This window comes from Macrobrachium rosenbergii, chromosome 20 (assembly GCF_040412425.1).
Source record: "Macrobrachium rosenbergii isolate ZJJX-2024 chromosome 20, ASM4041242v1, whole genome shotgun sequence".
Classification (NCBI taxonomy): Eukaryota; Metazoa; Arthropoda; class Malacostraca; order Decapoda; family Palaemonidae; genus Macrobrachium; species Macrobrachium rosenbergii.
The window spans coordinates 45,831,777-45,844,817 of record NC_089760.1 but is presented as its reverse complement, the minus strand read 5'-3'; the positions used below and the strand labels follow the sequence as shown (position 1 = coordinate 45,844,817).

Sequence of the window (13,041 nt, the reverse complement as noted above, 5' to 3'; positions counted from 1 at the left end):
TGGGATGAGAATAGGACTCAAACCAACACTTGCTGGATCTGGCATCTGATGCGGTAAGACTACACATTGAGCACCCATTCTATTTTTCTTCTAGACTCATAGAAGCAATTCTGCTCCTTCCTCTAGCAAGGGGAGGAAGGAGAGACGGGCAATAAGGGAATCCCTATCTCGGGTTTTCCTTACTGCCTCCGACTCTCAGATTCTTCCCAGCCTATTTCATATGAGTTACATTTCCTCACTCATGCGAAAAGGTCCAGTATCTGACATTTGATCTTGTAGTTCCTACACACTGATCAATATGTCAGAGGCATGGTACTCCTCCTCGCTCTTTCGACCAGGAGCACCTATCAGGTCAATGAAAGGCAAAGTCTTCCAGCATTTGTCTGTAACTCGGGGTGAGCAATGCTTGTGAACCCCTAATGAAACAGACAAATATGGAGGGAAAAATGTAGATATCGATTTTTCCCAAAAGACAGTATGCCTCACTGTAGCAGCCCCCGGGTCTGGTACAAAGGAGCAAGAAAACTACCTACTTTGTTGTGCAGGGAGGCAACAGAAAGACGATATGGATCTCTCAGTTGAGCAGTCTCTTCATGAATCTTCGTGAAGAAAAGAGTGAAGAGCACGCTCAGTTCTGATCACTCAAACCCGAGGCCGAGCTCGCCTACCAATACATCCCCACCGGGAATGTATCTGGCTAATTGAGCTATCAAGTGTGCTATAGAACACTCAAGTACCTGCAAATGTCGACAGATGAAACAGGAGGAAAAATTATTCTCTTTTGTTTGTCGACGTATGACACTACTGTGGTTTTGTTGTTCAACTAAACCACTGAGTGCTGCAAACCTCATCCTGGATTCTCGGAAGGCCAAAAGGCTGCCTTGAGTTCAGGATGTTGATGAGAAGGTACTAATCGTCTTGGTCACACACCTTCAAGACAAAGTCTCACAGCTTTGCGCCTATTCTTCGATCGGTGAATCGGGAAGTAGACACACGATGTGAGGAGAATATGCAAGCACATTCGAAGGTTCCTTCAATCAAGCATTAGCCTAACTCTTTTCTCATGCTTCAAAAAGAAGGATGGAGGAATGGAAGCAGACCACCTTCATTCTCTACCATGGGGAAGCTTCTGCAAGACAACAGGATACCAAGACAATTAGTTCTAGCCGGGCTGGCATTTCCTGAATCGGGAGCACGGGAGAGGAAGTGGGATGGAAGTTTGATGAAAAGAATTGCCGACCTAAGGGAAAAAGATACTTCTCCTGAAGGAGTCCATTCCCAGAGACTCAAGAAGTATCGTTTCATCGGGGCATCTGCAGTAGAACTTCTGCCCGGTCAATACTTCTTTCTCTCTTCCCTTCCGCCCTTCTCTCTTATAGAAAAGAGGGTGGAAAGAGACACAGTTATGCACTCCTTCCCAGAAGGGAAGAAAAGGGCTGTGTTTTCCGCGATCTTCTTCCAAAGCCTGGGACTTCTTAGGAGTTGAGGGGGGCTGGCTTGAACCCAAGGTCGAGCTGAGGTGACTAAGACCCAAAGGTCTTGGTCATTGTCCAAAGGACAAGGCAGTGCCCTGGTACGAACCTTGATTACTGCGGTATCTGGCAAATCTCTGAAAGAGAAAGGAAGAACCAAGCAAAGGTTCGTTCCTAAGGGTCGAGCCAACTTGGGACTTATGAAACCGGGATCAGAATTAGGACTAAGTCCTTCTTCTTAGCACCAGAGTTGCCCACCGATTACTGTCTGGTATAGGAGGACCAACCCCCAGACAGGACCAGTCTTCAGAGGGCAGAGCTCTTTCCAGAAATGGTTGTATTTGAGAAGAGAAAGCCTAAAAGTGAAGGATCGTGGATCCATCAGGAGACTGCCTGGAGGAAACCAGCAGGTTTCCTCCAAGATCACCACCTCTTGTTTCAGAAGAGAATACCCTTCACGGCAAGGAGAAGCAGAGAGAGAACCCAGCCTGAGTGAAGTAGAGTCAGAGCAACCTGCAGTTGGCAAGACCCTCCGAGGCAAAATGATTTCATACTCTGTTGAGGCATGGGTGTCTCGACCTGAATGAACTCCTTGTCCAAAGAAAAGTATTCATCTGGTTAAGAACGCTCTTGCAAGTAAGGACCGACATGGCCCCCGACACTCTTGGCCCCTTCAGGAACTGCAAGGGTTGAGAGTGATGAAGATTATTCATTGGGGGAGCCACGGTCCTGTCCAGGGGATCCTTGTGTTGATGAATCAACACAAAGTTCTCTGAGAAATGAGGGCAATTGCAACTTAAAGAAGACCCTCACTGTTTGCAAAGCATGAAACTCCTGTACCTCTCTCCTTGGAGGGAGACTTTGACAGATCCCAAGAAACCCTCCTCAGCTACCTGGTTGTACTATGAGACAATCGGGGAACCGACAGCAAAAGTACGTCAAGCAGCAAAACTCCGAAGAAAGAGAAATTCATCAGAGCTCTCTCTGTCCATTTCGCACCTCTCAGAACAACCGAGAGGAAAAGAGAACAGGTGAGGAGAAAGAGTACCCTTTCCTGTCCTGCCAGTAAGACCAGCGGGAGAGGCAGACCGTGAGCAATAATCAACTGAAGGAGATTATTGCCAAACGGGGGAAGAAGAGTGCTTGTGCCGTGGCAAGGCGCTTTCTTGGGAAGAGGAGAAAGTTCACTTGAACAGTTAAGAGAACCGATTCGGAAAAACCGAGTGGGCCGAGCCAAGCTGATCACTCGAATGCGATCCAGACTGGTTGGTAAGCAGTGGACTGGGAGGCAAGCGGGGCAAGCCAAGCCAAGCCAAGCCAAGCCAGTCTTGTGAATGCGACCAGGGGCTGGGCAGGGTGAGCAAACTGAGTGAGCCAAGCTGAGGAACTGGATAGGGGTCACAGGGCAGAACTCGTCTGCTGTGAAATAGTGCTAATTTCCCAGACTCTGAACTCCTTTGAGGCCGAGGCCCCTCGAGAAGAAGGTTTAAAACGGGAATTCTGTGTCTGCTATCCTGCATGCTCGAACTCTAAGGTTCAAGACACGAGGATGAAACACGGCCAAGCAACTGAAGCAGCTGGCGAGCAGTATTGAGACACCTAGCGTCTCGGCACTGGGACACCTGGGTGTCTCGGCACTTTCTCTCATCCTGTACCTCTCGCCAGGAGAGAACTCTTGATTCATAGAATTTGAGTGACCTACGAGACTCCCAAAAATTGGGAGCAGCTGCTTTCAGTTTCCTAAGAAATCGAAAAGAGCCAGGCACAGAACCAGTTTTAGACGCAGACTTCAAAGACTGGCAACAAGGTGTGGCCCTGAAATGCGAGACCCCACAGGAGAATGTGAATCGGTTCCCGCCTGAGGGCGGAAAGAGCCAACGAGAGAAACTTGTCTCTCAGAAGGGAGTCAGTCCCTTAGAAGTCCCACAGGACTCCTGAAGGGAATCTTTTCCCTGCTGCTTCTGTTGTTCGAACCAAAAGGATTGAGACACTGGTAAGCACTAATCACGGGCGAGCGCTTGTAGTGCTGGCAGGAAGAGCTGAGACACCTGGGTGCCCCGGCCCTTTCTCTTGCACTGCTCCCGAACGGGGCCGGGGAGAGTACTCTCCAGACCAGATCTGGATACTTGATGTTCCACAGAATCTCGAGCACTCAGAGCAGCTCGCGAATGAGCACCCGAAGCAGCCCCTGTCTTAGAGGTGGAACTTCTAGGACTGGGAATGGGAGTGCAAAGCAAAATCTGAATGCCCGGGGCTCCTGAAACACAAAAACCAGGGGTATGCAAATCGGTTCCCTAACCCGAAGGTTAGGAAGAGCCAACGAGAGACCCACTGCCTCCTCAGGAGGAGGCAGTCCCTAGATGTCCAAGGGAATCAAGGGAAAAGAAGCAGCCTTCCTCTCCTTTGGCTGACGGAGGTCTATCTGGTTCCCGGGACCCCCTTGAACCTTGAGAGAAGAAGGGAAGAGGCAGCAGAGGACGAAATCAAAGATAAGTTGAAGACAGCGGCTTCTTCCACAGGGAGACTTCCTTGACCTTCACTCCGACATCTTCCACAGGATGGTGGACACAAAACATCATAATCTCCAGGGCAGCTAGGCAGGATCACAACGGAAGTGGCCCAGGACACGACCACCAGGAGAAACAGTAGGCATGATCAGGACAGCCGGTGCAGGAGCTATGGAAATGGTTCGGAAGGCAGGAGATAAAGCAACAGCCAAGAACATCACTTGAGAGTCACCAGCAGCGTCAGGAATGATCAGGACGGCTGTGGCAGGAGACCAGGAAGAGCCACCCAGAGACTCGTTGAGTTAGCAGGAGTATAACACAGGAAACAGTAGGAGCAGATGTACCACAGATACGCCAGGGGCAGTGCCACAGCATACTTGAAGGCCAGCAATGACAGTGATCGATCCACATCGGCGGGAACAGAGTCAGAACGATCCCGACGTGGAACTATGCCATGCCAACCAGGTACTGTGGTCGATCCCAAAGCAACACTGTATGAACATCAGGACTCCTTCAGGCAGAGATATCCCAACTGAGATATCCAGTCAACTACTGCTGTCCCTGTGATGCTCGCTGTCAACCTGAAAGAAAAAGCAAAGATGATTAGTAAAGGGAGAATCTTCTCGCTCCGAGGGGAACTGCCCTACACAGTGAGAGGAGGCCCCTTAGAAGAGGTCACCCAACTGCCCACACCTGCCCCCCCCACCCTCGCAGTCTTTGCCTGAGGAGGGCGAAGGAGAGATCTCTTTACCAAAGGAGAGATAAGGAAGAACCTACAGGGAGAAAGGAGGAATGAGGGGAGGCCACCAAGGGCACCGTGGAAGCGAAACTTACCGACGACGCCCGCCACCCCCCCCTCCGACCTGGCCACTCTCCATAGCGCAGGCAGCAAAAACAACACTCAGCACAAGTAGAAAGGAAGTTGTCATGCTCTTGTACACGGAGGGCGGGAGCCCAAGAAGGGGAGGGAACTCTTTCCGTCCCGATCAATGTAGGGGAGCGAGGATATTACGTCTCAGTCTAAATTCTCCGGACGTACAGGGGAACGCCTTCAGTATCTAAATAAAGGGCTACTGGAAGAGAAGCATTACCACTCGGTTATACCCCTCTAAATATGCCATTGATTGTCAAACCCAAGGAGAATGACGGCTTATGCAAGGCTATCACAAATCGTGGGTTTATATTAATAAATACCAAACACACATAAGACATGCACAAAAATACAGAAAGATCCCACCAGGATAATAGAGAGCTTAACGATAGGCAAAGAGATCCGAAAACACGACTGCAATGTATGATAGCAGAAAGCAAACCGTAATGTTTACATCCGGGCAGGCAGGTATTCCCTGCCTACCTGACAGTAGTTACTGCCTAACCACTTTGTTCAAGAGTTTAATGGCCGTGTCCAGCTTCACCGTAAGTAATTCCTAATGTAAAGGTTTGATGGTTTGTATATCATGTCGGAACAACTTGAGTTTACTAAAGTTTCTCTCTCCAGTGGTCATAGTTATAGGTCTTTATAAACTTGAGTTTACTAAAGTTTCTCTCTCTGGTGGCCATAGTAAACATTATTCCTAATGTAACCCACAGATTCAGCATGACATCCTGTGACTTATTAGTGTTTATGAACCTAATGGCTTCTATTGGAAGTTTTACATCTTTAGGAAATAATTCTTTTGCAGTTCCCAGTTCAGTCAAGAGATCACAGCCATTACTATCACTATTTTCTTGGTACCTGAACTTACCCTCCAAACCTTGACATGCTACTTTGAGTTTATTTTAATCCGGGAGATCTTTCAGGTTATTTAAAAATCCCCATGCTGTAATTGTTCAAAATCTCTCTGATGAAGAATTAATAGCTCTGTCGAGTATTACGGCGAACACATGATTTTAAATCTTTTTTCTGGATCATCTGCATTTGGAACCTTGTCAGTGCACTCATATTCATACAGCCTCTTTTTCTGCTTATTCTTTCACTTCTAATTATGGGCTCTACATCTAATTCTGTAGCAAATTCTTTTGCTGACACTATGCTTTTTCATTTGCAAAATAATTAATGTAGTAATCAATGACTATTCATTAGTGAAACTGCAGTCGTACAAATTTCCTTGTCTGTCAGTTTTCTTCACAGTTTGTGTTTGATCACTGTAACAGAAAGAATTAATCCTCAGATTCTTGAAAATTTCATTGCTCTCAAGAAATTGAACATTTTGGTTATTTTATTTATTTGGAAGATCCCAAACACATGCCATCCATGGAGCCCTCCATGATGGCATCCCCTAGCACATGGCGCCCCAGGCGACAGCCCGAGTTGCCGGCACCTTGAGTCGGCCCTATTCAGCATGCTGTGTTAAGGTATAATTGGGCAGTGGTACATCCTAGACAACAAAATATTTCCAGATTCAGGCAATTCTGTTTGTTTACAGCTTGCAATAGCGCAACTGCAGCAAACAAGCCACTATACTGTGCATCAAACAAACAGTGGACTAGCTGCCGAAAATGGAAACATCACGTTTACAGTTTGAAAGGAAACAAACTTTACAATTTGAAAGGACACATTACACTTAAAGAAACATGAAAAGATTAATAAAAGTTATTTTACTCACAACATAAAATAGGCTAGCCCTCATACCACGAAATACCCATGGACCTTAGAAATACCACGATCGAGACCAGGATCCAGAGAACGAGACTTTGCCCACAGAAGTCGAATTGCCTCAATCGTGGAAATCGAACTTCTTCCTGCCTTTTACTAATTTTACGTCTGGCAGTGATGTATTTTTGGAACAGAAGTAGAGGGCTGTCATTGGCTAACAAGTTTCTATGGCAACCAACCGGCTAACCACGTTCTAATTACCTTCTTGACCAGAAGGAAGCGGCATTTTATTCACTAAAAATCTGCAGACTTGTGGGACGAGAGTTTGTCTTATTTTTAATGTTATTTTGTTAAGAAAGGGGGTTGAATGTGTTAGTAAATACGCTGTGTTAATGAATATATGAAAAATATACTGAGTGGATTTATTGCATTGATATTTTCGTTCTTCGAGTAATAATTTTTTTTTTTTTAGCGTAGGTTACGTTTGTTAACGTTCGTCAGGATTTTGTTTACATTCGTCGGGGGAAAGTACAATCTTTGAAAGTATTTATACATCTGTGTTCTAAGAAAATGTATGATGCTGTAATCATAACACGATTTTTTGTTTTCCAATGTAAGTACATCATAAAATGAGCTCATATATAGCCTTGTTTAAGCACTTCTTAGTGGGGATTTTTTTTATTCTGAGTCCAAGAGGGGACGGGAAGATTTTGCTTTTGACACTGGTAAAATGGTACTGCAAGCTGAAAGGCTATTCCCAATAATAGCGTACACACTTGAATAAGTGGGGGACAGTGAAAGTAAGCCCAAGCTAATTTTTAAATTTCTTGCTTTTTTAAAACTTTTTGTTTAATAATTATGGTCTTATTTTGGGAGAAATCTTGAGTTTTAATACTTCCACCATACACTTCAGGTCTTGATCTTTATTTTGATATATTATTGTACAGTTTTCTTTTGAAAAATAATTCAACCGAAGCAAAAAAAAAAAAGAAAAGAAAAAGCCTTCTCTTCGTTATTTGCTATTTCACCTCCGTCTTCTGGCTAAAGCAAAAATCACTACCCGCCGGAACATAAGGGTAGCTGCAGTACGAGGGTCTGTCACCCAGAACATAAACTGACCAAGTCAAGAGTCCCTTCCTACACTTTTAACAGGATCTCCAAGTCTACAAACAGGAGAAATATCTGACTACACTGTATAGATTAAAAATATTTCCCTTACACCTTGAATAAACAGAATTGATAAAAATCTGGGAAAATCTTAAATAACATGCTTTTAAGGAGAAAGAATGTAAATAAGTACAATTTCACCAGTGTCCATTTAACAGACGGTTTCTTCAGATTAAACTTATGTACAGAATTGAGTTTTACTGTGTCACAGTTCTGGATGTTTCAAGCTGTACATTAATTATATATTAAATTTTTATCGCACCGTGATTTATATACAATCATGAAACTACAAATGTTTAATAACCAATTCAAGCTACTTTGGGGATATCCCAGATGGAGAATTATCACCGAAGGAGAATTTTTAAAGTGATACATGGATCGGTACTGCCGGGTCTCGATCCCTCGACACACTGTACCTTATAACGATTCAATTTGACGGTCAAACCATTGAGCCACCAAGGAAAATATTAGGAAATGCCGAATCTGCTGTACTTATTTACCCGTCGAGAGCTGGGAAACTGTAGTTGGCTTCGGCATTAACCCCCCACCACCATGATAGCTCATTGGTAGGTTTGGAACACGCAGCTCTTATTACGAAATTTTTATCACACCGTGATTTACATACAATCATGAAGCTACAAATGTCGATCGGAGTTGTGGAAGGTACTGTGTGTTGAGGGATCGAGACCCGGCAGTACCGATCCATTTATCACTTAAAGATTCTCCTTCGGTGATAAATCCCCATTGGGGATATTCCCGGAGTAGCGTGAATTGGATGTTAAACGACAGTTGTAGCTTCATGATTATAAATTGTGTACATGTTTAAAAAACATATCTCAAAACATATCTTTAACTTTATAAGAAGCAGTTTAAGAGTCAAACTATGTAGTTTTGGGGCAGAAATGCTCTCAAGTCTCAAGCATGTTTTGTTCGTTTGTGATTGCCTCTAAACAGATCGGTTTATGTGTTTTGTTGTAAATCGAACACTATCGATGAGGACCGTTGACTTACAGTTGTCACTCTCGTTATAGCGAGTGGAGGCGCGCTTTCTATCGCTTAAGTTACTCGTTCAGTGTCATTTATTTGTTATTATTATGTATTAGTGATAGCTGCTATTTCAGAGAAATTTATTCCTAACGTCAAAACATTTACACATTAATTTAAAGTTTTACTAATCCAGTAAAGGAATATGCAGGCGGAAGCAGGAGAAGAGTGTTGGGGAGATCTTGAGGAATTAGCCCAGGACAGAATATAGTGGCATGAGTTCATTGAGGACCTATGCATCCCCGTGGGTGCCACAGGAAATGATTGATTATTACCTCCCTTGATTTCAAGTTATCGGTGTCAGGTGATTGAGTTAATTGTTAAGTGTTATTGATTTGATGTAGTGTTAATGTTACGTATGTTTCTGTTAATATTTCAGATTCACCAACCAGCAGGCTGTGTGTGCATAAATAGTGCAAAAAAAAAAAAAATAAATTTTTATCTCAAACACGCATGATCCAACACGAACTAATAAAATTCCTGAAATCCTATTAATTATATTTAGACAGTGGTTTCCCAGGTAAATTCACCTAGTAAATTATATTTCTTGTTAATGTGCAGTTGATCCTATGCTTTATTTCAACCAGTTACCCTTGAGGGGCTCAGTATTAGAAATGTGAGCTGCACACAAACCTCATAAAATTGTTCTCGTTATTAGTTCATGTCTAACCAAATGGTCATTTTAATCAGAGGAAGTGATCACAATGTGACATTAATTTGTCGCTCCTTTATTCATTTGCCTCGTGTTATATTTTTTGCAACAGGTTCTTCTTTTTACCAAGTTTTGCAATGGCGGCTATGAAAAGAAAACACAGGATACAGAAGTTTTTCATTTATCTCTTATGCCCTTACCATCATGGTTTTGTTATACATGTACCACCTCATATAACTCTTGCAATATGTTCTTTTGATTCATTGACCTCATGTGCCTTTTACAGCAAGTGCTTCACCTTACAAAAGATAATTGTCATTCCCGTACCTCATATGCTTTTTAAACCTTTTTTTATTCACTTATGTCACATGACTTTTGCAGCAGATTCTGGTTGTTTATCTTGTATGCTTTTTATAATACATTTACACTATATGCCTTAGCTGTAGGTCCCGTTGCTAAGTAACCAATTGGTTCTTAGCCACGTAAAATAAGTCTAATCCTTCGGGCCAGCCCTAGGAGAGCTGTTAATCAGCTCAGTGGTCTGATAAAACTAACGTATACTTAACTTGAAACAAACTCTTGTTACTCATCTACCTCGAATGCCCTTGACTGTATGGTCTTAATTTACTTTTGATCATCCATTTACCCCGTTTACTTTTGCTAGTTTTCTTATTCATTTGCATCATATGCATTTTACAAGTTTTTATTATTTATGCCTTGTATACACAGTAGGACTGATTCTAGTTGGTCATTTCAGCCTTGTACAACTTTTCAAAAAGATTTATTTTTCTCCTTTGTTTGGCTTCTGGAACAGATGTTTGGCGTTCAGTTACGTCTTGTGTCATTTACAATATATTTTTGTCATTCATTTATCTTATATGCCTTTTTTCAACAGGTTCTTGCTGCTCATATACCTAGTGTGCCTTTTACAACAGACTGTCATTCATTTACCTTATAAGTCTTTGACAGCTGTTTTTGTATACATTTATATAAAACATTGATATAAAACAGTACAGTTTTAGTATGAAAAGTAATTCATCAACAAAATAGCAAAAAAAAAAAAAAAAATGCTTTTTCTTCAATATTTCGCATTTTACTTCCGTCTTCTGGGTATAGCAAAATTCACTTGTTATTCTTATACCTCGTGGCCTTTCACAAAACGTTTTTGATTATTTACTTCATACGTCTTTTACAACAAGTTTTTGTTCATTTATTAACCTTGTATACCTTTTAAAACTGATTCTAATTGCTCGTACACATATGCCTTTTACATTTACTTCATATGGTATTCGGAATAGAATCTTGTTATTCATTTACTTTGCATACCTTACATAACAATCTCTTGTCATTTACTTCCCTTGTATGCTTTTACAACAATTATTTTTATTCAGTTCCCTTGCCTGCCTTCTACAACAGGTTCTTGCTATCGCTGTTCTCGTAGCTCTTGTCAACTTGTTTTTTCTTGTTCATTATCTCATATTTTTTTTGACAAGAGGTTCTTGTCATTCTTTTGCCTCGTGTGCCTGGTTGTTGTTTTTTTCTCATTAGAGCTGACTTTTGAGGCATTGACAGTGAATCATTAATTGATAAGACGGGCACTGACAGCCAGATCAGCAGGTTCAGAATCCAGGGAAGATGCACAGCAAGAGTGAGCACTTTTGTAAGAGACGACCATGACCTCATGAATATCAAAGTGAAAATCAACGGAAAAATAAATCAACAGTTGGACAAGGAGCTAATATGCTTCTATCAGAAACCCAGTGAAGGTCGTATAGGCTTCGTTGAAAGGATGCTCGTAGAGTGATCCTTGTTGCAGCTCGAGGTGGACCGTTTCACCTTTATTTAGGAAGAGCACAGCCGAATTTGATCCTTGCTCGTAGGCCCCTTTACTGCCATAAGCAGTCACTTGATAGTCTGGGCCTTTCATAAGAGCCAGCCTTGGGGTGGAGAGAGAGAGAGGACTGATTAGGACATGTTATCATGCTGTGGGTATCAGAATATTTTCATGGAATTTTAGTGAGAGGAAACAATAACAAGTCATACAGTGCTGGAAATATTGCAAGTACAGTATTATTGAATGTAAACAGTGAAAACTTGACTGCTTGATTTTTAATCATTTTGTTCACTTTACTTGTATTTCATTTGCTGAAGTACCATGAGAAAAAATTAAAAGCAAGTTTCTTAATGTTTTTGTCAGAAGAGAAATTAACTAGGCGACTGCAATTGAAGAGCATCTTTTTTGCATCATCAGATTTGCAAAAAATCTGGGAATTTTTCAGGATGAGCTGTCGCGAATGAAGGGGCAGACAACACTGAACGATCAGATGGTTACTGTTCGTTTTGAAAAGTACTTACGTGAAGTCTCCGTTTTCAGGAGAGACGGCGTGGAAAGTGAAGAAGTAAGCTCCACTGCACGGGGCTTCAAAAGTGCTCGTCTGTTGCGACCATCCCCCCATGTTGGTTAAAATTTCCTGTGAAATCAAAGACACTGATTTGGAGCCCTGAAGAATTTCAGATAAATATACACAAACGTAGCATATGTTCTAAAAGCGAGCTTCAATGTTCATATCTTCAGCAGTGGTTTGTTTGTTTTCACGTTCTTGATAATGAAGGCCAAAGAAAGTCAGTTTAATTTGTTTTGCCATATAATTGTTACCACACAGATTTTTTTATTATTATTATACCGTAACTCATATTATACAATGAAAGGGAAGAAAATGACTTCGTCTGTCCTTGGATGTGCAGTAGTAGGTCATGCTTATTCAGAGTTTAATTTTCGTGTTATAGCGTGTGCGTACAAGGTGGTGGAAAAGATTAGAGGAGACATGATGCAGGAAACGACTAGGCCGAGGAGAGGGGAGAATTTACTACCACCTACAAATAATGATACTGCAAACAGCAATCGCTAAAGAAACAAGTAAAAAATGAGCCGACCTTTCTTCGGCTCAGTTGAGTTTTCTGTACAGACGCTACAGAGTATAATCAAGGCCACCGAAAATAGATCTATCTTTCGGTGGTCTCGGTATAATGCTGTATGAACCGCAGCCCATGAAACTTTAACCACGGCCTGGTGATGGCCTATCCTACATCGTTGCCAGAATCACGATTATGGCTAACTTTATCCTTAAATAAAATAAAAACCACTGAGGCTAGAGGGCTGTAATTTGTTATGTTTGATGATTGGAGGGTAGATGATCAGCATACCAATTTGCAGCCATTTAGCCTCAGTAGTTTTTAAGATCTGAGGGCGGACAGAAAAAAGTGTGGACAGCATAAAGTGCGGACAGACAGACAAAGCCGGACAATAGTTTTCTTTTACAGAAATGAAAAGACTCTTCCGAGTAGAGTTTATACTACAAGAAGGTTTTGTTAACAGTCTTTCTTACATCAAGATGGAGAAAGGAAAAGTTCATTCCGTAATTATCAGAAGAGCGGCAGTATAAGATTCCTCAAAGCTTCATAGAAACGACTAGGTCAGTGTACTGTGCAATAGATGACACACAAACATTTTTTTCTTAATTTTTGTAAACCTTAGAGGAGATTGAGAGAACAGATGTACCGGTAAATGGTCATCAATTATTTTCTATTGCATATTGTAATGGC

The 13,041-nt window shown here is 42.1% G+C and overlaps 1 protein-coding gene across 1 annotated transcript in view; it reads right to left on the bottom strand.

Moving 5' to 3' along the window:
- Positions 1-9,603: 9,603 nt before the first annotated feature.
- LOC136849329 (complement C1q tumor necrosis factor-related protein 3-like) overlaps positions 9,604-13,041 on the bottom strand; it is a 41,521-nt gene continuing 38,083 nt past the window's right edge. Inside the window, exons 4-5 of the mRNA XM_067122689.1 lie at positions 11,794-11,909; positions 9,604-11,375 (exon numbers count right to left, since the gene is read on the bottom strand). Of these exons, the coding sequence (XP_066978790.1) occupies positions 11,174-11,375; positions 11,794-11,909 (318 nt within the window). The 3' untranslated portion in view covers positions 9,604-11,173. The remainder of the gene's footprint in view (positions 11,376-11,793; positions 11,910-13,041) is intronic.